Raw genomic sequence first — 25,807 nt, forward strand, 5'->3', positions numbered from 1 at the left:
TCAAGAAATGTTTAGGATTAAAGTCTTTAAGTCCTAGACGAGACCTCTTCTTCAAATCCGACAAATTTGTGGCCCTGTTTTCCAACGTTTGCTATCATTTGAAAGGGCATTCTGACCGAACTAAAGAAGGAACTTTAAGACCCTGAGAATATATAATTCAGTGTACCGGTAATGTTTTCTCCCCTTCAAGGTGAAAGCTTTAGCCGGCCAGCGGGTGGTCCAGATCGCCTGTGGAAGCCGTGACGCTCAGACATTAGCCCTGACGGATGAAGGTATCGTGTTCTCTTGGGGTGATGGCGACTTTGGGAAGCTCGGCCGCGGAGGCAGTGAGGGCTGTAGCGTACCTCATGCCGTGGAGAGATTGAATGGCTTGGGCGTCTGCCAGATTGAGTGCGGTGCGCAGTTTTCATTGGCATTGACGAAATCTGGACAAGTTTGGACCTGGTGAGTAAACACAAGATTGATTCTTCAGTGAAACCAGATTTGACTCATTCAATCCCAGGTTTGAGCAGATGACACCTATTTGCAAGGTTTTTTTCAAAAACTAAGATGTTGGTGGGAAAAAAATTTGATGAAAAGTTGATCATATAATCTGTTTGAACAACAATTCATCAGTTAGACTTTGTCTGAGATAAAAACAGGCCAGAGATAAAAATAAATGCAGTATTGACTTTGAAACGACTAGCAGACTACCAGAAATAAATCGCACGCACAACTTAATGAATTTGGTTTCCGTTTTTTTCAGGGGTAAGGGTGATTACTTCCGGCTAGGTCACGGGACGGATGCCCATGTACGGAAACCCCAGCAAGTGGAGAGCTTGAAGGGGAAGAAGATTGTCCATGTTGCCGTCGGGGCACTGCATTGTCTGGCTGTGACGGACACCGGACAGGTCTATGCCTGGGGAGACAATGACCACGGCCAACAAGGAAACGGAACGACTGCCGTCAACCGTAAACCAGCATTGGTGCACAACCTGGAAGGGTATAAGATCACAAAAGTGGCGTGCGGGTCATCTCACAGCATCTGCTGGGCTACGACAGATCTCTCCACCCCGGCTACTCATGAACCAGTACTCTTCTCCACTCTGAGGGACCCTCTTGGGTCTACCCTTTTAGGTGAGTCGACTAGATTCAATTACATGTACTATTAGTTTCACCCTGACATTTCTGTTCCCTTGCATTATGCAGTGATTGTTGGATAGCCTCTTCTATTTCAAACTCGTCTCCCTCTGATATTTCTCTTGATGAAATAATGATGATTAACTCATAGTGTATACTTGCTATTGTACAAAAATGGTCTGGTCACGTTTCGTTTCTTATCAATAAAATTCTTGACTTTCAGGTATCACTGAGCCAGTGGAGGAGGGTCCCGTCGACCCTGCCCCCAACAACAACCAGACGAAATCCAACCGGCCGTCCCTGGCCAAGATCATCCTGTCGCTGGAGACGAATGGAGACAAACAACAGGCACTGGCTCAAATCTTGACTGCCTTACAGATCATATACGCCAGGTGAGCGATGAGAAATTTTCGATCTTTTGACGTAGATCATCAAATAATCTAGAGTTTGGTGTGATTTTATGCAATTCTTTTATCTTGTGTGTGATTTCGAGATGTGTTTTAGCAAAACCTTGATGAAGTCTTGACATGTTATGAGAAGCTACAAACCAATGTGCACTTTTCAAAGTATCTTTGTGCCGTTGCTTTCAGAGATGCTGTCGTCAAATCTCTGATGAAGGAGCCCGATAACGTCCCTGTCACCGAAACAACGAAACTATACACAGTCACGCCAACTAGCGTAACGCCATTGGTCAGCCCTGCTGATAGCCCGCGTGGGCCACCGACGGGCCTCGTTCTGGAGGAAGTGACCGTGTCGATAACGGAGACTGCCATGGCAGAGATGACCAGCAGCGGCCATGACTCGATGCATTCGTTCCACGATCTTGCCAAGGCATCGCCAGCGACTAGTATTGTGGCGGAGACGATAACGTCAGCAGAGCAGGTTGGTACCGCTATTTTAGCAAGAGCGTGATTCAGGAATGACAATTTAGAAATTGAGCTAGAAGCCTCATAGTCTAGTGGTTAACACTGCTGGCTACCACGCAATATGGCCTGGTTTCGATCTTGGGGAGAACCAAGGATTTCTGGATGAACCGGCGTGGCTTTCAAGGAACTCCTGGCTCTTCACAGTCCTTTGAATGAGACTTAAAACCGAGGTTCCTTGTATCTGATGTCTATGCCAGGGCAGGTTAAAGACCCCACCAAGTGAGAAACATGAGTAGCTTGCGTGGACTCTACCTCTGGCCAAAGTCGAAGTCACTAGGCCAATATACCAATTGGCATCTAAACCGTATCGTCACACAAAACGCTCATCCCGCCTTGGGGAGGAATACCACCACCAAGTGCCGAGCAAACTCTGAAGAAGCAGACAAGAAGACCTACTTCATTCTGTTGCTAATCCCAATCTTTACCCATGATGCTTTACAGGTGACGAGCACGAAGGAAGGAGACCCGCCCTCGTACAATACCGACCTTGATGACTTCACCAAGATGCTGACAGCAGACGACGCACGCGTACTTGTTGACCTCTTGAAGTTAGCTGTGGCCGGTAGAGCCGGGGAAGTAGGACGACAGGCGATCTCTAATGTTCTCACAGCTCTTGGGAAGACTTTCCCACAGGTATTACAATCTGTCTTCTTCTTCAGTGTTCAGATTTAGAGATGTGTGATAGATTCAGTGGAACCTCCCTTAGCGGACACCTCCCTACTTAGAACACCCTCTTTATTATGGACGCTGGATTTGGTTCAAAATTGGTCACTTATTTTCAATTTGACCGAAATTCACCAAATTTTAGCGTTTCGGGAAATTCATAGTTCACAGTAATTTTTGTCTATTTATTTCAGGTTGCTGAGATGTTACTTGAACTGTGCGTGACGGAACTTGAAGATGTTGCCGTTGACAACGAATCAGTGCGCTGCTCGGCCCATCCGAGCGTTCAGGAGAGCCCGCATCCATACACAGACGACACATCGCTCAGCGGCCATGTTAGGATTCCTGGGGCCGAGGGTTTGCGCGTTGAATTCGACCATCAGTGCTCGACGGAGCGAAGACATGACCCGCTTACTATCATGGACGCGTCTGGGAGAACTGTCTCCATAAGATCAGGTATTAAAGTTTGTTAGAGAGTTGTGGTGGTGTAGTGGTTCAGGTCTCGTGAATAGTGGTCATGTGGTCTCTGGTTCAACCCCCCGTCAGCATGAGACTATAGGCAGTTCTCCTGCTCCTTGATACTCAAGAGTGCCGGAGTAATTGCTCAGAAAAGTAACGGCAAATTCAAGATAATGGTGATGAAACTAACGAATGGTGTTAGTCCAAACAGATGATTCAAATCTCCTTTTATATTTTTTCTAGGTCGAGAATGGTCTGACTGGTCCCAAGAACTCCGGCTCACTGGTGATGAGCTCAAGTGGAAATTCACCAGCGACGGCTCCGTGAACGGCTGGGGCTGGCGATTCACCGTCTATCCCATAATGCCCGCCGCTGCCCCGATGGACATGCTTAGTGACAGGACGGTGTTGTCACGACCTTCGATCGAGCTGGTCATGTGCTTGTTGGACTTTAGACTCGAGGTGTCGTCGGATCGTAATATTATGCCGAGATTAGCGGCAGCACTTGCGTCGTGTGCTCAACTCAGCTCATTAGGTGAGGACTTTAACCCTTTTAGTACTTGGCTACAGTAAACGCCTTATAATTTCGCACCCTTAAATTTTTGTGAAAATGTCCTTTTGGCTCCTGTCTGTAGTCTCCCTTTAATTTGCTTCGATAATTATTGACTTAATAAGGTGTCACTTTTATGCAAAAAAACTATTAGAGTCACTGTTGCATCTAAAGTCTTCCAATGGTGCTATCAGTTTGCCAAGTTTAGAAAATCCTCCCAGTTTAAATTGGAATTCGCTTTACTCCCTTTCAGGTGCAAGCCAGCGGATGTGGGCACTTCAGAAGCTGCGGTCTTTGATCTCGACCAACTTTGGTGCCGGTCTTGATATCAGTGCCCTGTTGTCCAGCCCGGCCGCAGAAAGCCCTGAACCTGAGTTACCTAGATCTCCTTCTTTAGTGAGTTTCGTCTTATTATTTTTGAAAATTCAAAGCAAAAGGCTTTATAGTAGTCCAACAGAAAAGTGCCAAAATATGTAAGGACTATATTTGTTTGATAAATGTGACTCCATGTATTGAACAAGGGCAGTACCTGAGATCACATGGATAGCTCTTTGACAAAAGTATGTAGTGGCTTGGTCTGGTCAAGTGATTTGTTTTACCAGCCCACTCGCAAGTATTCTGTCAATTGATATCAAAAGATACCAAACTGTGCATTGATTTGAACGGAAACTGGTTTTTGAAATGGATGGTTAAAATTTACAATCCTGGACGGAAATGATGCACTGGTAGTTTGATTACATTCAATAATAAATCCATTGAAAAATGGCACTTATTTTGTCAATTGACGACCTTTTTTGGGCAATGATGAGCATTGTAAACTTGTTCCAAATGGATATTGGTAACTTTTTCTGTTTCCTTCCTAGGCATTTAATGACACTGCCCTCGCCTCCCTCGTCAAGAGTCTCCCCGATGCCCTGCAACGCCAGTACGAGTACGAAGACCCCATCGTTCGCAGCGGGAAACACCTCATGCACAGTCCATTCTTTAAAGTCCTCGTGGCACTGGCGTGCGATCTGTGCTTAGATTGTCTACCGACGTGTCAAGAGGCTCATAAGTGGGCGTGGTTTCGGCGGTATTGCATGGCGGCACGCGTCTCCGTGTCCTTGGAGAAGCGGACAGCGCCCCCGCCGGCATTCACCGGCGAGGTCATGAAGAAGGTCATGGAGATATCGGCAGACGGAGAGGAGCTGAATCAAGATCATAACAATCATGATATTTATCACCAGGAGCAGGATGAGCAGTTACTCATCTGGCTCAATAGGTAAGAAATCAATCTGGGGTTTCAAGGAGCAACCAGAAGGCACTCACCTGAACTTGACCAGCAGCGGAACTAGGCAGTGACTCTGCCGGGTGTCGAACCCACGACTTCTTGATCATGAGGCTGACACTCTTCCACTGTGCTACTGCTGCCCCTATCATCAGTTTGGGTCGGTGGGAGGGTTGTCACTTTCTTTGAAGATGCCTCGAGATAGGTTCTCTCAATATAAACATCAATAAATTCATGTGTGTTCTTGATATTTCAGACAACCGGATGACTGGACGCTGTCTTGGGGAGGCAGTGGCCAGATCTGGGGCTGGGGCCACAACCACCGTGGACAGTTGGGCGGTGTGGAAGGGGCCAAGGTTAAGCTGCCAGTTAGCTGTGAGGCGCTGGCCGGGATGCGCCCGGTCCAGCTGGCTGGAGGCGAGCAGACGTTGTTTGCAGTCACTGGAGATGGAAAGGTAACTTGATGATTCCAAGAAATCGTTTCTTGAATAACCTAAAGATAAAGATAAAGTCTGTTGTTTGAACCAATTTCAGTCACTCTTTGATGAGTTACCCTCTTTCCATTTCGGTTATGACCGATGAGCTCTATGGTTCAGCAGGCAGACCTGCATCATTTCTATCACACGAGGCAATATCTTTTTCAGATCTACGCCACAGGTTACGGTGCAGGTGGCCGGCTTGGTATCGGTGGAATGGACTCGGTGGCAACACCTACCCTCCTGGAATCAATCCAACACGTCTTCATAAAGAAAGTGGCCGTCAACTCTGGCGGGAAACACTGCCTGGCGCTGTCAGCCGAGGGCGAGGTTTACTCCTGGGGCGAGGCTGAGGATGGGAAGTTAGGACACGGGAACAGGAGTCCTTGCGATCGCCCTCGGGTGATTGAGGGGCTCCAGGGGAAAGATGTCGTTGATATTGCCGCAGGTGGCGCCCACAGCGCCGCTTTAACGGCCAACGGGGAGCTGTACACGTGGGGGAAGGGAAGATATGGACGGCTAGGCCACGGCGATAGTGAGGATCAGTCTAAACCTAAAATGGTGAGGCAACTTATGATTTCAGTTCACGTTTATCAAACTAGACTACAATACGTATTCGATAAGTAAAGTTTTTTTGTTGTAGTGTCACAACTAATGAAAGGGCCAGACAACTTTGGCTGATAAGACACTCTTTACTTTCAAACTCCCAACTCTAATACCAGGTGTCTGGCGAGAAGGCAGTTTGTACCCTATATCTAACCAGCTGGTGGCAACCAGCGGGCTGCATCAGAAAGAGGTTTTCAGTTGGCCTCGAACCTTCAAACTTCCCTTTACGAGTCGGACGCCTAACCACTAGGCCAGCGGGATCGATATTCATAAAATTTCTTAGATATACCACCACCTGTTTGTTAGTACTATGTTAATATTTAATCAATTAACAACTAAGTTAAGAAAATGAATCATAAAATCGAAATCTCAAATGTATACAAACAATATGTACCGATTCTTTTAACGACAATGTTTGTTTTCAGGTTGAAGCATTAAAGGGTCATCGCGTGATTGACGTGGCTTGTGGTAGTGGTGACGCGCAGACGCTGTGTCTGACCGATGACGACACGGCTTGGTCATGGGGGGATGGCGACTACGGAAAGCTTGGTGAGAATGGCCAGCAGTTGATAAGAGGCAGTACTGATCTGGTCTATAACCCCGTACATCCATGAAATCGATTGAAATAGTCTTATACCGACTTGCTCATCTTTTAGATGAGAAATTTTCACCTTTTAAAAAAATCGTGGTTTAAAACCAATCCCACCAAATGAATTAACTCAATTGTAAATCTACCCATTTCTGGCACTTAAAAGTTATAAAAGCTTTCACCGCAAAATCAGTTTAGAGTTTCTTTGTCGTTGCAGGTCGAGGGGGAAGTGATGGCTGCAAAGTCCCCTCCAAGATCGACTCCCTGCAAGGCGTGGGGGTCTGCAAGGTCGAGTGTGGCTCCCAGTTCTCTGTTGCCTTGACAAAGTCGGGTGCAGTCTACACGTGGGGGAAGGGCGACTACCACCGCCTGGGTCATGGGACTGACGACCACGTGAGACGACCGAGGCGGGTGACGGCCCTGGCTGGGAAGAAGGTTGTCCAGATCGCTTGCGGGTCGCTGCACTGTGTCGCTTGCACTGACACTGGTAAGTGCATGATGACAATACGGCTTTGAATCAGACAAAATTTCGAGATTTTGCAGCCGGTTACACATGCTCAAGAATATGTACACCTTTGTCACTGCTTGGGTACCTTGGTTGCTTGTCAATGCACATGCGCATTTTTGTTCTGACTTCTGCTGACTGTGGTGTTGAAAGTACTAAAAGGAGCACCGTATTCCAGAGACCCGTTTGAGTTGATAATATTCGAATTCATTGCTATGATACTAACATAGAATTTTCGGAAATGTGTCTATCTCGGATTGCTGCTCAAATTCGCCTGACCAGTTGCGAGTTATATGTGAACTCCCATTTAGTTGTATTCGGGGTCCTGAGGTTCATCTCGAATGATCATCATCCTTTTTGATCTGAAATTGTAAGAGTGATGCATAAGTTGAGACATGTCTCGCCTACCATGTCATGACCTTGACATTGAGAGTAAACATCACACGACGCGAAGAAAACTTTCTTCGATTTTCTCTAGTTTCTGCTCATGAAAACCGCTTGTCAGTACATCCACCTGTTCCTGAGATGTAGCTTTTTAGCTCACCTCTTAGCAGAGGTGAGCTTATCCCATACCGTGGCGTCCGTCGTCCGTCGTCGTCGTCGTCGTCGTCGTCGTCGTCGTCGTCGTCGTCGTCGTCGTCGTCGTCGTCGTCCGTCGTCCGTTAGCAGGGCACGTTTCGTAACTGTTAGAGCTATTGAGTTGAAACTTGGTACACATGTACCCTTATGTAATGACACCTGGGAGACTAAGTTTCGGTCCGATTCGTTTCATGGTTTGGCCACCAGGGGGCCAAACGTTAAAAGTGAAAATATGCAATATCTCCCTTAATAGTAGTCGGGAAATTTTGAAAAAAATATGGTAGGTACTTCTAGCAAAGGTGCATCATATATCCTCCGGGTTTTTGATTTGACCTCCTTTTCAAGGTCACAGAGGTCAAATGGTGTAAATTAGCCGTTAGGATGTAACGATGGCACGTTTCTAAACTGCAATGACTATTGATACCAAATTTGGTACACATTTACCCCTTAGTCAGGTGATCTCAGGGACCAAAGTTTGGTCCAATATGATTCACCACTTGACCACCAGGGGGCAAAATCCAAAAACCTTAAAAATGTGATTATTCCTTAACTTCTTGCCCGATTGCCACCAATTTGATATCATGGGTACATCTAACCACCATACAGTATATGTCACACAGGTTTTTAATTTGACCTTCTTGTCAAGGTCACAGAGGTCAAATGGCGTAAACTCGCCGTCAGGCCGTAACTATGGCACGTTTCTTAACTGCAATGACTATTGATCACAAATTAAGTACACATGTACCCCTTGGTCAGGTGATCTCAGGTACCGAAGTTTGGTGCGATCTGATTTGCCGTTTGGCCTCCAGGGAGGGGGCCAAATCCTAAATTCTTCAAAATGCCATTATTCCTAGTAATGACTTGCCCGATTGGCACCAATTTTATATCATAGGTACATCTAATTCTAACAACCATTCAATGTGTCACCCGGGTCTTCTTTGATTTGACCTACTTTTCAAGGTCACAGAGGTCGAATGTACTGTAAATTGGCCATTTTGGGGAAATTGTAATTGCTTGGACCTACATCAAACCTAACACTACATGACACAAGACCATGCTCTTTATCCATCTTTCCTCCACATGAGGTGAGCACAATGGCCCTGGCCATTTCATTTCTGACATGATGTCCAATTTCGATGTTTGGGTTGCCCCCAAATGTGTCTGATGTCAGTTTTTGCCTAAAAACTTCTTTTGGGCATGAGGAGAGGGCTCTAACATTAAAAATCACCTCGCAAGTTTGATAAAGGAGCGAAGGGCTACTAGAAGGTATTGAATGAACCGGCACCGCCCTTACAGGTCGTGACATATGTTTTACGTCAATATGGCCCTGTAAGGTTGTAAGAACCTGTAAGAACAGGGGCAACCATTTCTCACCTTAAAACCTTTTCCCACAAGCAGTAGCAAAATCCTGGTATGATGTAAAGGAAGTCTTTGGCCGAAAGTAATCTGCTGGCGTCCTCAACTACACGAATTGCCACGATTGGAAGAACTAGACAGACTGCACAGAGTGGTGCGTATTTGCTGCTCAAGAACATAGCCAAAGCAACACTGAAGTATCCAGCGGGTCCTTCCTCCAAGAGGTGATAAGCAGCAACAAAGTAGATAATGTTGTCATAGAAAGATGTTTTGTGGTTGAAATTGGGCCGTTCCCAGTTTCGTCTGATATGTGGTGTGTATCATCTCAATGATGACTGTAGGTCCCATCACAATGACGATAAATTTATGACCCAGTGAGAAGAATAAAGCAAGAATAATTACACATTTTATCAAGATGTTGGAGAAAGACCCATCAAATTGTATTGGTTTGGCAATTAGACAGAATAAACCGGCCAGGATGATATCAAGGGTGTTGTAAGGTTGCTGTCCGGAAGAGAAGCTTGCGTACAATACACTGATGAATAAGAGTCGTAAGCAGTTATGCAACATATAGTCGGGGCCATCCTGCCCCTGACGTGTTTCTTGTGTGAACATTTTGCATATGATTATGGCAGCACTGATATGATAAGTTCCCATTTTGATGTCAGTTATATCACCTATCTAACTCGTCGGCTCCAGAAGACTGGATTATGTCTTTCATTAGATTATGAATTTGTATACTTCGTCTTTGTCTTCGTTTTCGACTTCTTCATATAATCCACGGAGAACGTTTGCTTTCGTATAAAGCGCTTTAAATCCTCATCAAGATGAGACAAATTTGATCTAATGAAACGAAACAGAAAGTGTCTGGTGGCGGTGAATGTCTTTATCATGCAAATATTGTTCAAGGTGTTCTCAAAAAAACAAAATCGCGGAATCCAGGTCAAACTCCTTGAGTCCTTTGTTGGATATTGACCGGAAAACTGGTCATTTTTTGTGTCATTTAACCTCTGCCAGAACTGTCAGTCAGTAGGCCACTATAAATCTGTCTGTCACCTTATCATGTATTTTCTACATGGGCGTAAAGTTTTGAAAGGTTAAGTTCTGGGTTTATTGTCCAACTATGATAGTTATAGTCCAACTATGCTGATTGATAGTCCAACTATGCTGATTGATAGTCCAACTATGCTGATTTATAGTCCAACTATGTTGAGGTTATCACCGACTTCACATTTTAACCCATGATGGGCCAGGATCCCATCAAAACTCATCCACGTGACAAGACTTGAGTTGAAGGGATTCTCCTGTGTATTCTAGCACCAAATTTGCCTAGAAATATATACCCACCGCACGTTGGGTTGGGGTTAGGGTTTGCGATTCTGCAATTGTCTGAGGTGACCTTCAACAACTGAGAATCTGTTGCCTGAAACCAAACAGGGTTTTCTGGGAAGGATCGATTGCCAAGGCCTTAGATCAGGATCTGCGATGTTCCTTGAGGTACCTCAGGTCAAGTGCCAAACTCTTCGTGGTCGTTCCTTCGCGGTGGCTGCTCAAAAATTGTGGGAACAAGGAGTTGAAACACTGGTTCCCTCCAGACTTTCAAGTCCCTCCTTAAGGCCCACCTATTTGCAGCTGCCTTCGGGAAAGAAAGCTCTAGAATACCGCTTTACAAATGCCAATATTGATTGCTTGATTGATTCTTCGGCATTCGACCTGCCTAAACTATAACTTCATTCCTGTGCCGGAGATGAAGTGACTCCTTCTGTGTTCCCCACAACCGTCAGATTCGTTGCTACTTATTTCATCGTTAGTTGAAATAAAGTGAATCACTCAGCATGTGACACCCCCAGATGATTTGTATTGCTAAGATGATCTGCAAATGAATGGCATACAGTACAAAAGTCATAGCACAATGCAAGAAAAACGTGACCCCAAAAGAACTCTGTGCACATGTGGACTAATAAACCCTTCATTAAAAACATTCCTTGTCCCTTTTCTTCTAGGTGAAGTGTTTACATGGGGCGATAATGATGAGGGGCAGCTTGGAGATGGGACAACTAATGCCATACAGAGGCCAAGGCTTGTGGCAGCATTACAAGGTAAGCCCAACTTTGATTAGAATTGACTGCAGTTTCTGGAGCGCACAAAGCCAAGTTTTATGAGAGATAACAGCAGTTATTGGCAGAGAGTGTATCATAAGTCCCTGCTTTCTTTTCTAGGGAAAAAGATCACTCATGTTGCCTGTGGCTCAGCGCACAGTCTGTCGTGGTCGACTAACAAGCCTGTCAATGCCGGTAAAGTGCCTACCATTGTCCCAATGGAGTACAACCACCTACAGCACATAGAGATACCAGTTTTACGCAACAGACTCGTCTTCCTGCATCATTTCTCCGACCTGTTCTGCCCATCGATACCGATGTTTGACCTCGGCGATGACATCACAAACCGCCTCCAGATGGACACGCCAACTGGCGCTGACTTGTTAAGGGGAGTCCTGGTGTCGTCTGCCAAGGTTAGTGAAATAATAATAATAATAATAAATTGTTATTTGTAAAGCGCCTGTATCACTTGAAACAAATGTTCACCGGCGCTGGTGAGCTCTATTGAAAATAAGGGTCTTGAGTTCTTTGCGAAAGGTTGAGACATCCGATGTAGCTCTCAGGGTGGGGGAAAGAGAGTTCCACAGTTGAGGTGCTAAAGTGGCGAATGCTCGACCTCCAAATGTTTTTAATCTATATTTCCTGCAAGTGAGAAGGTCCTGAGATTCAGAGCGAAGGTAACGAGGAGGCACGTAATGTTGGATGAGATCGTTCAGGTAAATTGGTGCAATCAGTTTCAAGTGAAGTTTCAAGTTTCAGTGAAATCAGTTTCAAGAGTTGCATTTTAGACGTTGCCGATCACTGCCGGACTTGCAGTGATGTCATTCGGGTGTCCAATTCGGACGTCATTCTTGATGGCATTGACCCTGCTGCCACTTGTGGATATAATCAGTAAATCAGCAGCAATGCTTGTTGCATCGAAATATCAGTCTACCATAGTGAAGTTGTTAAATCTTTGCAAATCGAAAAAATGAATAAGTGTGAAAATTTGGCATTATTTAGTTGTAAAAGTTTGCTTTTTCCAATCCAGGAAGCGGCATTCAGGAAAGTCATCCAGGCGACTATGATACGAGACCGCCAGCACGGGCCTGTGATTGAGTTGAACAGGATCCAAGTGAAGAGATCACGTCACAAGGGAGGATTAGCCGGCCCCGATGGCACCAAGTCTGTCTTCGGTCAGATCTGTGCCAAGATGTCGGTGTTCGGGAGTGACAGTCTTATGTTGCCGCATAGGGTTTGGAAAGTGAAATTTATTGGTAAGTCAGATTTCATAAGTCAACAAACTAGTCTTTGGAATTGAATAAAAGTCAGGGATAAAAAGTTTAGGGAGGCTGTACCTTGAGGAGGTATTGATTGACATTTGAACAAAGACACACCCCAAACTTGCTTTGATATCAACATTTATTCATGCTCAGTGATTTTCTTAAAATGTGGATGCTGATACTGGAGGTTAACAAGTCTTTCTGTATTTCAGGTGAGAGTGTCGACGATTGTGGTGGAGGCTATAGCGAATCGATTGCCGAGATGTGCGATGAGCTACAGAACGGCTCCCTGCCGCTCCTGATCGTGACGCCAAACGGCCGAGATGAGTCGGGTGCCAACAGGGATTGTTTCTTGCTGAATCCTACCCAGAGGTCGCCGCTGCATCAGAACATGTTCAGGTTTTTAGGTAGGTTTTTATAAGGCTTCACAGCATTCGACTGAGCTTCCGAATGGCGACTGACCTTTGGAATGGCTCTAACATTTTGATCAGAAATTCCTCACTAAAAGAAATCTTCTGATGTAAAATTTTGAGATTAAAAAAAGAAATTTTAGCTGAAGAGACACTGCCGCGCCTGTCACCTCAGAGGTCTCTGTTTCAATTCCCAGTAGGTCCCAGTACACTCATATGATAGAGTGGGCAACTCTCTACCACATCGTAGGTTTCCTCCTACTTTACATTTCATTTCGCCCTGTATTGTTTATAGAGCTAATAATGTCCAAGCTGGTGCTCAGCTCTCATTCCGACTTTTTAAGAACTTCTAAAGGAAATGTCTCCCTCTTTTAGGTATCCTGCTTGGCATTGCGATCAGAACTGGTAGTCCGTTGAGTTTGAACCTGGCTGAACCAGTATGGAAGCAGCTGGCTGGTATGCCCATTAGCGTGGGGGATCTCACCGAGGTCGACAAGGATTATGTTCCTGGTAAGTTGATGGTCTTTGCAGTTTCTCATAAAGTATGTAGACAGTACAGCGCAGCAAAAGTGGAAAATCTTGTTGGTGATGAATGCTCCACTTGGAGTAACCTGGTTCAAGTGAGTAGGAAGAGTGCCGCGGAAATGAGCGATTTTGGTCGCAGCTGCCTGCAATTATAGTCGTTGTTATGTGCTTGTGCTTGATTTGGTAATTGGAAGGGCGTAGCTGTACTTCTCAACTGAAAGTTTGTTGAAAGTTTGTTGTTTGGCAGGAGCATTGCTCTTTTGTTGGTGGTTTTCGGGACATACTGTAGATCATGGTATTCATATTCGGCCATCTCTTTCCGCAGGTCTGATGTGCATCAAGGACATGGACGACGAGGCACTCGCTCAGGCCGACATGCCGTTCAGTACGCCAAGTGCTGCGAGCCACGAAGTTCAACTGTCATCGAAATATGTCAAGATCATTCCAGAGAATCGAAGTGAATACATCCGACAAGCTCTGAACTACAGGTGAGTGGAGAATACATTTCGTGGTCTTCTCTGGCTTGTTTCAAATATTTTAGCGGATTCATGGTTTACTTTTGTGAATAGAGTCATGATACAAATGGTACCTTAATCAAAAAGTATTCATTGAGAGCTGTTTATTAAATGGTCATGTCAGTAGCTTTACAAATGGTACCATCAGAAAGTGCTCATTGAGAGCTTTCCATTGAATGGTCATGTGAATAGCTTTACAACCTACTGGTAGCACCAGAAAGTGCTAATTAGGAGCTTGCCAATGAATGGTCAAGTCAATAGGTTTACTAATGGTACCATCAGAAAGTGTTCATTTGGAGCTTCCCAATGAATGGTCAAGTCAATAGGTTTACTAATGGTACCATCAGAAAGTGTTCATTTGGAGCTTTCCAATGAATGGTCAAGTCAATAGGTTTACTAATGGTACCATCAGAAAGTGTTCATTTGGAGCTTCCCAATGAATGGTCATGTCAATAAGTTTTTATATCACTGTATTTGTGCCCATTTTAGCCTGCAATCAAATTGTAGCTGCGTCCTCATGGTTTCAGTGAGACAACCAATACCTTTTTCTGATAAGAATATCAAACCAAACCAAAACTCATTATTTCAGGTTACACGAATTTGACGATCAAGTGCGATGGGTGCGTGAGGGCATGACTCGAGTTGTCCCGGTGCCTCTCCTCTCCCTATTCACCGGCTACGAACTTGAGACCATGGTCTGCGGCAGCCCAGACATCCCGCTAAGTCTCCTGAAATCGGTTGCTACGTACAAGGGGATTGACGCTGCATCACCGCTGGTCCAGTGGTTCTGGGACGTGATGGAAGACTTCAGTAATTCAGAAAGATCGCTGTTCTTGAGGTTCGTCTGGGGAAGGACGAGGCTGCCTCGGACGATTGCTGATTTTAGAGGAAGGGATTTTGTCCTTCAGGTATGTTTCGTGCATCAGCTCTGATCAGTCAACATGAGGCAAGGTCAGAATTGAATCCAACTCCCTATCAAGAAACAGAAACACTAATGCTTACCGCTGAATTTAGCTGGTGTTCTATTTTTTTTGACTTTGCAAAAAAACCTCAATTCGCGAAAGTAAATTTTTCTATTTGAACGAACTAAAAAATTTTGTAAGCCGCCTTGTCTTGAGAACGTTCTGCAAATTGGAAAAATATGGAGGTGTGAAATTTGATTGTTTTGCCCTCTGAGTATCAATTGTTTTTCATTCTAACAGGTGTTGGACAAGTACAACCCACCAGATCACTTCCTCCCAGAGAGCTACACGTGCTTCTTCCTCCTGAAGATGCCGCGGTACTCGTGCAAGGAGGTCCTTCGCGAGAAGCTCAAATATGCCATACATTTCTGTAAATCGATCGACACCGACGATTACGCGCGGATCGCGTTGAGCGGCGACCCGATTGAAGAGGACACGACGGCTGAGGATAGTGAGAGTGACATTCCGTGCCTGCAGTCCTCCACGGACGGAGAAATCGATGACTCTGATGATTTGTAGATTGCGACGAGTTGTGTTTTAAGCCTTTTCATGACTTTTTAAAGGATTTATTCAGATTATAGGGAAGCTAAATGAACTGTTGAGGTCAGCGTAGAGCTGGACTTGAAAGGAAAGAAGTCTCTAGTTTTGGGGTGTCCGCCATGAATGAGAGAATTTGATGTTGGATTATTGTCAAGTTAAGTGCTTAACCTCTTCATAAAAGCTTTCAATATTCTCATTGGGTGTTGTACAATGCATTTTCAACAGAATTGTATAATTTCGGTGAATTACGTTATTAAGGGAGTCAGTGGAGTCACTTTTACACTGATGGAGATATGCAGTGGTCAACGCAGGTCCTAGCAACCAATATCAAAGCCGACAATTACCGGTTTTACCCGCAGAAGAGAGAGCCTTTTGTGATTATAATCACAGGCACCTGCATGGCACTTTAGGGAGCATCTCAGAATTACTTGATGGCAAGATAGATGAATATTTTTCAGCTGGGGACAAGGGTCAGGATTTATTGTTCTAGATCTGGTTACTTCACGAAGCAGATAACGTGTCAAAAAACGAATGGTTGTGTCACTTCCTGATTGTTGTTTCATCATAATGGCCTTGACTTTGAAAGCTCAGATTGTTCTAAAATTAGGAAAATTAATGATTTTAAGATAGTTCAGTTAAAAGTATGTATCAGATGGCGATTTTTGTTTTGCTTGAGCCTGTTTACATTCTGTATAAATAAGATTATTTATGTCTGTGCTAGTGTAATGTTTTTTTGTCATTGCTTGCTGCAGTGCGATGTGATAATAAAATGTCGAGAGAATTTGTAACATGGTTTTAATTATCTTTTGTTGACGAATGACCCTTGTCACACAAGAGTTACACCCAGTGTCAGTCTGGTGCTGAGGTGCTACACCGGTCTTCCACCCCAAACTTGTGGTCAGGATACACCTACAGTTTCTCAACCCCAAGACATGACCTGACACAATATTAGAATTGTGACAACAATATTAGAATTCCAGAATAGAGATTTACATGAAATGGCCAGGGCCATTGTGCTCACCTCATGTGGAGGAAAGATGGATAAAGAGCATGGTATTGTGTCATGTAGTGTTATGTTTGATGTAGGTCCAAGCAATTACAATTTCCCCAAAATGGCCAATTTACAGTACATTCGACCTCTGTGACCTTGAAAAGTAGGTCAAATCAAAGAAGACCCGGGTGACACATTGAATGGTTGTTAGAATTAGATGTACCTATGATATAAAATTGGTGCCAATCAGGCAAGTAATACTAGGAATAATGGCATTTTGAAGAATTTACGATTTGGCCCCCTCCCTGGAGGCCAAGCGGCAAATCAGATCGCACCAAACTTCGGTACCTGAGACCACCTGACCAAGGGGTACATGTGTACTTAATTTGTGATCAATAGTCATTGCAGTTAAGAAACGTGCCATAGTTACGGCCTGACGGCCAATTTACGCCATTTGACCTCTGTGACCTTGACAAGAAGGTCAAATTAAAAACCTGTGTGACATATATTGTATGGCGGTTAGATGTACCCATGATATCAAATTGGTGGCAATCGGGCAAGAAGTTAAGGAATAATCAAATTTTTAAGGTTTTTGGATTTTGCCCCCTGGTGGTCAAGTGGTGAATCATATTGGACCAAACTTCGGTCCCTGAGATTACCTGACTAAGGGGTAAATGTGTACCAAATTTGGGATCAATAGTCATTGCAGTTTAGAAACGTGCCATCGTTACATCCTAACGGCCAATTTACACTATTTGACCTCTGTGACCTTGAAAAGGAGGGCAAATCAAAAACCCGGAGGATATATGATGCACCTTTGCTAGAAGTACCTACCATATTTTTTTCAAAATTTCCCGACTACTATTAAGGGAGATATTGCATATTTTCACTTTTAACGTTTGGCCCCCTGGTGGCCAAACCATGAAACGAATCGGACCGAAACTTGGTCTCCAAGGTGTCATTACATAAGGGTACATGTGTACCAAGTTTCAACTCAATAGCTTTAACAGTTACGAAACGTGCCCTGCTAACGGACGACGGACGACGACGACGACGACGACGACGACGACGACGACGACGACGACGACGACGACGACGACGACGGACGACGGACGCCACGGTATGGGATAAGCTCACCTCTGCTAAGAGGTGAGCTAAAAAGTAAAAATCGGACTCTTCCAGCTGGTTATATATCTGGCCGCTCGCCCCATTTACTTTACCTCTTCCAGCTGGTTATCATTCATGACGAATTGCGGCTTTTCGCTCCCTGGGACAGAGGTCTCATTAGGGAGTTTTTCCCGAATGTACGCGATGATGACGTGACCCATTAACAGGACGTAACATTTATTTTAAAACGCGTTTCCAAAGTAATTTCATGAACACAACCCATTTGTGTCGTATATCACTGCAAACGCCCGATTCCCCTGATTCTGCAGGATGTTAAATCGGGCATTTTATTTGTTTAAATAAATCATAAGCGTCGCATTTGCTCGCAGCTCTGTTCACCATCCCAAATGGCATATTGCCAATTGGCCCGGACAATCACGGAAAACCCCAAATATTATACATTTCTTCCTGAATAATTCTTACAGAGACCATTCTCCCGTGAAAAACAATTGCTTACACTACACAAAATCAAAAAAAATTGAGGGTCAACCATTGAACTTTTGAGATATGTTGAATTTTGCACAAATCAGCGAAAAACGCACCAACTGGCACTGGACGGCATTTCAACACGGGGCCGACGCACATCCCAAGTTCAGTGTACACATACGTCGGCAACAACAGTAAAATGCGTAGTTTCTTGTTAGCCGCCTATTGAGCAGTGTTCTAGGTTTCAGAAACTCCAAAAAAACATGTCTTTGCCAAAACAACTGCTAAATTAACACTGTCGTACTGTGAGAACCAAGAAATCAATGATTTTTTAGAAACTACGGTTGGCCGCGCATGAATACAAAAAAACTCCCTAATGAGACCTGAGAAAGTTCCCGGGAAAGTACGAGCGTCCGCAAAGTAGTGCTTTCAAGGGTTGTCAAATCAACAAAGAAGGAATCGTTTGGTCCTCGCTGTGAGTTCTTTAGCAGGTTATTGTTCTTTCGCTATCATTCGTCGGTGAACACAAGGTGCAAGTGCGAAACGACTTGGGGTGAAACGGTTAGGGAGCGAAACGACTGGATACCCAGTCATGACACTTGACTGCCATCTAATGTCGATTATAAAAACTAAATCTAAAAATTAACAGGGAATTGGGACATGTGGGTGAAATTTTTTTACCCATGTTTATCCCATAGATATAGAACATGTAGATTTAATATAAAGAACACTTTCGAATACGTTGAAAACTACTAAATTTGTCAGTTGTCAGCAACATGAACTTATTTGGACGTGTCAGTGACAGATACGAATTTCCGACCGGTTCTCTGCATGGTGCTCAGCATGGCTACCGTAAAGGGAATCCGTAGAATTTTCGGCGACAGAGAATTAAAGTTTTGCCTCGAACTACGCATAAATACACGATATCATACATGTGGATGTCAAGCAAATAGATCTCTTCTTTCAATAAGACCAAATAGAACAAAATCGGCCTTTGCAGTCGGTAGGTTTCACTAATTTTCAAGGTGAAAAAATGATGATTGTGATGCACGTCGAATGCATTGGAAAATACATGCAGTGACCTTGCAGTGCAGCACTGCCAGCAGCAGGTGCAGGAAGGTCACGTCATCACATTTGGTACACACGTTGATGTAGACTGTGTTTCTGACAGTGTCCGTCCAATTCTATGGACGGACAGGTGAAGCGGAATGAAATATTGCGTGTGATTCAGTGATTGGCCAGCCTAGCTAAGTGTTATTTATTTTATGTCTAGTTTTAAATACTATTGTCAGTATTGGTAGGCCTATGGCTATGCCCAAGGGCAAGGGTTATGGACATTGCTGATTGCATGAACCGTTGTGCTCATCTTTCAGGCTCCATTCATGGCTTATTCTCGGCGCAGACCAGCCGGTCAATCCACACAACCTCATCCTACCTAGCGAACAAAAAGGACTTCTATGACGTTCTCGGTGTGTCAAAGAAAGCAAGTCAAAAAGATATAAAGAAAGCTTATTATAAGGTGTGTATAGGATTAGTTTCTGATTGTGACAATTACAATACTGACTAATATTGTCAGAGCTTTTCTTGTTCGACTAAGGGTTCGTATTGGTCCTGTTTTGGAATGTTGTGGAAATATGGATTTGTTAATTCCATGCAAATTTTTAATGAATTCATACCTGGTGTAAAAAAAATTGAGGCGGAGCAAAACTCCTTTGAATTCAATCCAGAATGCTTTCAACTTTTCATTGTATTTTAAAAACTGTTATAAATTTGTTTTTCTTGTTCATCAGCTTGCGAAGCAGTATCATCCTGATGTGAATAAAGACGATGCATCCTCCGCCAAAAAGTTCCAGGAAGTTTCTGAGGCTTATGAGGTTTGTACAGTACAGTGGAACCTCCAGGCCTCTCAATTACATGATTCCTACACCGTATAACAGTACTGTGTAGGCCTTACAGGATGTCCCCAAATTAGGTCTTTTTCTTTTTTTAAAATAAAATGACCCCCTGAAGCGTTTTTTGACCCCTAATATAACCAAATCTCATCCAAATGGCCTAATTTTATAGTTTTACCCTAAAATTATGATTTTTCAGGTGTATGTGGTGATATCAGTCACTAACTTTGATTTATGACGTCGCTGTTCAGGCAAATTGGCGCGATGAAATGTCCCTAAATTAAGCTAAAAAGCAAAAAAACATGTCCCCCAAAATAGGCTAAAAAAATACAGGGTGTAGAGGTCTCCACGTAATTGAAAGGCCTGACCTCCCTCAACACTTAATAACAGACGCCCGTCTATTGTATTATTATCAAGGACACTAGCTTTGGACCCAAATTGGTTATTTCCATTCAATTTGATCTCTCTTCTCAGGACACCTCTATAATAAGGACTGCACTTGCCAGTCCCAAGAGTGTCCTTGATTGAGAGGTTCTACTGTATTTCTAAAACTCTCATGATGGAGAATTGTTACTTGAATTTAAGGGTAATGTGACATTGCTATTGTGCATGTTGTAAACAGCGGGACAGATCTTCAGGTCATTAGAAGCACATGTAGCACGTTGTGAATTCTTTGTCTAGAAAAAACCATAAACTAACTTGATCCTGCTTTGAAAAATGGTAATAAGGTGTGAGACTAACGTCTTAATGTTTTTTGAAGATTTTAGGCGATGACACGAAACGACAACAATATGATACGTTTGGTACGGCCGGAAACAACATGGGTGGCGCCGGTGGCTTTAATCAGGCGGGAGGGTTCGGCCAGGGCGGAGGATTCCAAGGAGGGTTTCATGCAAAAATGGACCCTGAAGAACTGTTTAGGCAGATATTCGGAGATGGCTTTGGAAAGGGTGGATTCCAGACTGGGAACTTTGAGGATTTTTCAGAGTCGAATTTTGGCTTTGCTCCTGCATCTGAGGTAAGTAATAAAGTTATAAATTAAGGCTTCGTAACGTCGTGTAATAGTCTGGCCTTGTTCTGCATTAAAGGTAGATAGGGCTAAAAAGATTAGCTAAGGCCAGCCAGTTTTGCAACAAGATCTTCATCTGCCATTGATATGAGACCAGATGTGACAAGGAATTTGTAGTGAAAATAATGCCCGCTTGTTGTGGTTATTTGTAAGTTATGAACATAGCAACTTCTATGTCACACCTACTGTAAACAGACATTTGTGTATGTATATTTTGTATTTCACGAAATTTGCAATGTGTGGTCCATGTCGCACAAAAATACTCAGCTCGCATAGTTTCACCATTCACTCATGGGAGTTAATAGAAAACCCTAAGATGATATTTTCGCAACCAAATGATGACACGGATATTCACGGTTTAAGTTTTCCATCTCCCTAAATGTGTTTTTTCATTCCAGGTGATTTTAAATCTAACATTTCAAGAAGCTGCACGAGGAGTTAATAAGAATATCAACCTGAATGTGAAAGACACCTGCCCCAAGTGTCAGGGCTCGCGAGCTGAACCGGGCACGAAGCCGGTGCGCTGTCCTTATTGTAATGGAACCGGAATGGTAAGCAGTTTAGATCCTTTGTAATTTTAATGTGTTTCCCGGTATTTCTCTGGAGTATTTCAGCAAGACCCTCGAACGCACCCCTGTACAAGCCAGCCACTAAATGACCATAACCTTCATGAATAGATCCCCAACTGGCTTTAATTTCGTTACTTAAGTAGAGATGGCGATGGTGTCGCTCGAGAATAGGTGCGTTCTGGTGGGCGGTTAGTGGCCAGTTAGGGATATACTGCAGAGACTAAAATCAGTGGCCGGATAACGGCCGGTTAGAATCTAAAGAGTTGAGATGGTTCCGCATGTACTGGTTTGGCAGGTAGTGGCACAGTTGATTGTAATCTGATGTCTCGCCCACCTCCTCAGCTTTTCTAGCCTGGTTGTGTGTGGCAGAATTGGCCTCGTCTGCTGGATATTTTGAGAAGGCACTTCCCTTGATGAGAGAAGTCACGACGATTTTATATTACTTCAGGAAACAATCCGGACTGGGAGTTACTTCATGCACACCACGTGTACACGTTGTTATGGCACGCGGGTGCACATCAAGTATCCGTGCTCTGGTTGTGCTGGCAAGGGCCAGACATTGATGAGGAAGACCGTCATGGTTCCAGTACCTGCCGGGGTGGAGGATGGACAGAGTATAAGAGTTACTGTTGGCAGGAAGGAGGTGTTTGTTGTACTAAGGGTAAGTGTATTTGGCTCTTCACCTTTGTGCGATTTTACGCTGTTCAACATTGTGTGATATTTGCCCTTGGACCATTTGTGATTGGGACAGAACCCCTTTGAGAGGCTTGTAGTCAAACGTCAGTAAGTTAGATAAGAATATGTAAAAGACAACCTTTGTTCATTTGTTCATTCTTCTTTATACGTCTTGTCTCCAGGTAGCTAAAAGTAGTACGTTTCGACGAGAAGGTGCCGACATCCACTCGGACGTTGGCATTAGTTTAGCGCAGGCTGTATTAGGAGGATCTTTACGAATACCAGGGCTTTATGATGACATTCTTTTACAAGTGAGTAGAGCTCAAATTGAATCCTATAGAATTTCCAACGGAAGTGTATTGGTCCGAAAAACGAGATTTCACGGCACTGGGGCGCTTGTGTTGAGCCTTGAACAAAAGTGGGAAGCCCAGTATTGAGTCCTTGTGTCAGTCACTTAGTGCACAGAAACAAATCTTGATAAAAATTTTCAAACTTAGCTTGTGTGATGGAACAGTATCAACTTGCCTTTCTCTAATAACAAATTGCATTCTCTTTCAGATTCCTGCAGGCACCCAGTCGCATACTCGTATCCGCCTGGCGGGGAAGGGCGTCAGTAAAGTCAACAGTTATGGTTACGGTGACCACTATGTCCACATCAAGATCAAAGTTCCTATGTAGGTATCTTTTTGTCTATAGCTCATCAGTGTTGAAGGCCTTGATTTTCGAAGGATTTCTGTGGCAGGAGTTGTCATCCTGTAGCTTTGAATGAGTAATGGTCTCTAAGACACTGTTGGTATTTTTCATTGATGGTTTGAATTGCGATTCTGTTTGCAGTAAATTGGACCAGAAGCAGAAGGCGCTGCTGTTAGCTTATGCCGAGAGTGAAAAGGGCATCCAGGGGACTGTCACGGGAGTCACCAACACCGATTCTGGTAAGTTGGTAGACATCGACGCAGGGCAGCATAGCAACCAAAAATGACAAATCAATGAGTAAACTCGCTGTGATTCTGAAGATGTGACTGTGTTTGCTCGAAAAATTCAGCGGCAGTTTTTCTCAATTTGCAACGATTTAGAAGCCAAATTGATACAAAGGGGAATAATTCTAGTCCAGACAAGCTGATTTTTGAAAGACTCTTTTATGTCCGTTTATTTTTGAAAGCTGCCGCTTGCATTTTGGTCAATTTGACAATATGGACCTTCAGATCGAGATATGAATGTCACTGTCTCTTCAATAACGTTTTAGCAGATTTTTTTTACAAATAGATTCTTAAAGTGTGTGAAGTGCGGGTTATTTTTTATGGGAATCTATGTTTTTGTCCTAAATTAGCGAGTGTGAACTTGGATAATGCGTCCGACGTTAATTTCTGGTTGCTATGTTGTCTTGTAGGTAAGAAGGGTGATGGAGATGAAGAGCCGGTCAGGGGTACGGTAGATTCGGAAGAGGAGGAGGGATTTTTTGGCAAAATCAAGAAGAAGTTGTTTGGATGATCCTTGCATGTATGTACTGCTTTTAATCAAATTGCGGTAGGCCTAATTGTTTTGTTAGTGGGGGGTAGACTCTCTGGGTGTTACCACTTACAGTCCTAAATCAACACATAAAACATGCTTTTCAAGGGCGCCTGACTCCCTCGAATTAGATAAGGCCCTGATCTGTTCCTATGAGCAAAAAAATTGGAGGGGAAAAGTGTATTGGGGGGTTCGGGGGGGGGGGGAGGGGTATTGTCTATAACATTCATTTACTGCAAATATTGCATGAAGTTCTTTTATAATGTATGGACAATCTTGAGTTTAGTCAATGAAAACTTTCCAAGATTTTCATTGCTATGTTCAGACACTACTGTGGCATTATGTGTCAAGTGCATCTAGTTCTAACCTTCTGTTCTCTCCAGGTAAATTTACGATAGATGATCCGGACGGTCTCGTTGCGCAGATTCGTACAATTCTAAACTATGAGAAGACTCTACCAGCAGATGAGCCGATAAAGGAAAATGAAAGTGAGGATGGACCAATTAGCGAGGAGGAAAAGTCTCTACCAGCAGATGAACCGATAAATGATAATGAAAGTGAAGATGGACCAATTGGCGCGGAGGATAAGACTCTACCAGCAGATGAACCGATAAATGAAAATGAAAGTGAAGTTGGATCGATTGGCGAGAAGGAAAAGATAAAAGGATAAATGGATTAAAAATTGTTGTCATTTCATAATGATTTAGAATTCTAAGGATGTGACACTTGATCAGTTGGTTTTCAAATGATCACATTGGGGTGATATATGACAAATGTACTGTAGCCCATGACCAACCTGTAGTGATCATTCATCATCATCATCAGTTGGCTGTACAGCAGGCGGCCACAAGCTTCCTCCATCAAACCCTTTCCTGGGCTAGGGCCTCAATTCGCCTTGGTTCCAGTAGTCCAATCTTCTAGCACTGCTTGGATGTCATGTTAACTTGCAGCCCGAGCGTTTTCTGCCATCGTCTGCTGCTATGGGGCATACGACTTCTTGGGTTGCCATTAGTGTTGTGTTCCGCAGAAAAAACAGTAGATGGTGTTGCAAATGATGTATAGGCAATCGAGCTAAACTGTTGCATTTGAAACCTGTAGTAATGATGCAAAGCTTCTGATAATCATTGTACTCATCACTTAACAGTCATAAAGTGTTGGAATATTTGCAGCTTTGGCAGGTGACATGTAAATAAACAATTTAACTGGTTCTCACATTATCCAACCAGGTGAAATACAAAGTCATTTGACTCTTTTTTCTCCTGGGAGAATAAATTCAGGGATTTCCAAAAGCAAAAAAGTTGGGCCAAATCTGCTGTATTGTACTATCAGAATTGCTAAATTTGACATCCCGGCGTAATCATTGGAAATAAGCCTATCAGTAAGCTCTGTTGTGTTGTCAATTTACTTTTGGAAGTTGGTGAATGCTGCTATTTCCCTTGAGACCGATTCTCATACTTTCTTTTGCATGGCTTAGTTACGTAGTTACTTCACAAATGACTGAGTGTCCAACTTGGAATAGACAAACTTTCCAGAGATTGACTTGTCTGTTGATGCATGCGCTGGGCACAAGTGATGTCCTTAGAACTGGTGTTGGAGTTGAGGGCTGTTCATTTAGGGCCCTTTACTAAATGCACGGCCTCTGGTAAGATTTTTCATTATGTTAAGATTGTTCATGATGTGATATACAGTTTAAAAATTGTAAGTATGAATTAGTGATATTATTAAGTTATACACCTGGTGTACGGGATGATCCAAACGATTGATAGTGATATGTTCATGAATAAAAGATTAAACAAAATACTTGTTAAGTTTGCGGTTCATTTGTCAGCCATTGCCCATCCTGAAATCTACAAACTAGGATTCCCCTACTTGTAGCATTGTGTGACCAAGCATCCTTGGTTGACTGATGGCCTGTGAATTGCACACGGATTGGATTGATGCTTCCCTTGACCTGCCTTTTTGTCGCTCGAAGGGGCACCGATTGTTCAGGATTTTCGTTGTTGATTACTCTGTAATACATGATGTCCCTTCGCATCAAACCGATGGGTGGTCTGTGTGTAGCTGCTATTTGCCAAACACGGACCAACCTCTGGAATAAACAGTTA

General features: G+C 43.6%; 2 protein-coding genes across 5 annotated transcripts in view; both read left to right on the top strand.

Annotated features, from left to right (window-relative positions):
• Window positions 1–16,195, top strand: part of LOC135493942 (E3 ubiquitin-protein ligase HERC2-like) — a 42,854-nt gene extending 26,659 nt beyond the window's left edge. For all 4 annotated transcript variants that reach the window (XM_064781623.1, XM_064781626.1, XM_064781625.1 and 1 more), the window contains 21 exons: window positions 191–444; window positions 746–1,116; window positions 1,343–1,511; window positions 1,710–2,001; window positions 2,487–2,678; window positions 2,903–3,164; window positions 3,411–3,701; window positions 3,970–4,112; window positions 4,580–4,977; window positions 5,240–5,438; window positions 5,628–6,020; window positions 6,491–6,614; window positions 6,872–7,141; window positions 11,098–11,193; window positions 11,314–11,606; window positions 12,224–12,449; window positions 12,668–12,862; window positions 13,241–13,375; window positions 13,716–13,878; window positions 14,495–14,813; window positions 15,108–16,195. In XM_064781623.1, the coding sequence (XP_064637693.1) occupies window positions 191–444; window positions 746–1,116; window positions 1,343–1,511; window positions 1,710–2,001; window positions 2,487–2,678; window positions 2,903–3,164; window positions 3,411–3,701; window positions 3,970–4,112; window positions 4,580–4,977; window positions 5,240–5,438; window positions 5,628–6,020; window positions 6,491–6,614; window positions 6,872–7,141; window positions 11,098–11,193; window positions 11,314–11,606; window positions 12,224–12,449; window positions 12,668–12,862; window positions 13,241–13,375; window positions 13,716–13,878; window positions 14,495–14,813; window positions 15,108–15,386 (5,064 nt within the window). In that variant the 3' untranslated portion in view covers window positions 15,387–16,195. The remainder of the gene's footprint in view (window positions 1–190; window positions 445–745; window positions 1,117–1,342; window positions 1,512–1,709; window positions 2,002–2,486; window positions 2,679–2,902; window positions 3,165–3,410; window positions 3,702–3,969; window positions 4,113–4,579; window positions 4,978–5,239; window positions 5,439–5,627; window positions 6,021–6,490; window positions 6,615–6,871; window positions 7,142–11,097; window positions 11,194–11,313; window positions 11,607–12,223; window positions 12,450–12,667; window positions 12,863–13,240; window positions 13,376–13,715; window positions 13,879–14,494; window positions 14,814–15,107) is intronic.
• Window positions 16,196–18,834: 2,639 nt separating this feature from the next.
• On the top strand, window positions 18,835–25,494 carry LOC135493515 (protein tumorous imaginal discs, mitochondrial-like). Its single transcript, XM_064780893.1, has 10 exons — window positions 18,835–18,994; window positions 19,365–19,510; window positions 19,782–19,865; window positions 20,644–20,901; window positions 21,351–21,503; window positions 21,970–22,182; window positions 22,379–22,507; window positions 22,755–22,870; window positions 23,031–23,128; window positions 24,086–25,494. The coding sequence occupies exons 1-10, from the start codon at window positions 18,835–18,837 to the stop codon at window positions 24,370–24,372; spliced, it is 1,644 nt and encodes a 547-aa protein (XP_064636963.1). The 3' UTR covers window positions 24,373–25,494.
• Window positions 25,495–25,807: the final 313 nt, after the last annotated feature.

The sequence above is a fragment of the Lineus longissimus genome, chromosome 9 (genome assembly GCF_910592395.1).
Source record: "Lineus longissimus chromosome 9, tnLinLong1.2, whole genome shotgun sequence".
In the NCBI taxonomy this organism is placed as follows: domain Eukaryota; kingdom Metazoa; phylum Nemertea; class Pilidiophora; order Heteronemertea; family Lineidae; genus Lineus; species Lineus longissimus.

What these genes read in the sequence shown, in the direction of transcription:
- LOC135493515 (XM_064780893.1), top strand. Translation starts at nt 18,835, where the DNA reads ATGGCTACCGTAAAGGGAATCCGTAGAATTTTCGGCGACAGAGAATTA. An exon ending in GCTTTGCTCCTGCATCTGAG is followed by an intron (nt 20,902 to 21,350) that starts GTAAGTAATAAA and finishes TTTTCATTCCAG; the next exon opens with GTGATTTTAAATCTAACATT. An exon ending in ATCAAGATCAAAGTTCCTAT is followed by an intron (nt 22,871 to 23,030) that starts GTAGGTATCTTT and finishes TTCTGTTTGCAG; the next exon opens with TAAATTGGACCAGAAGCAGA.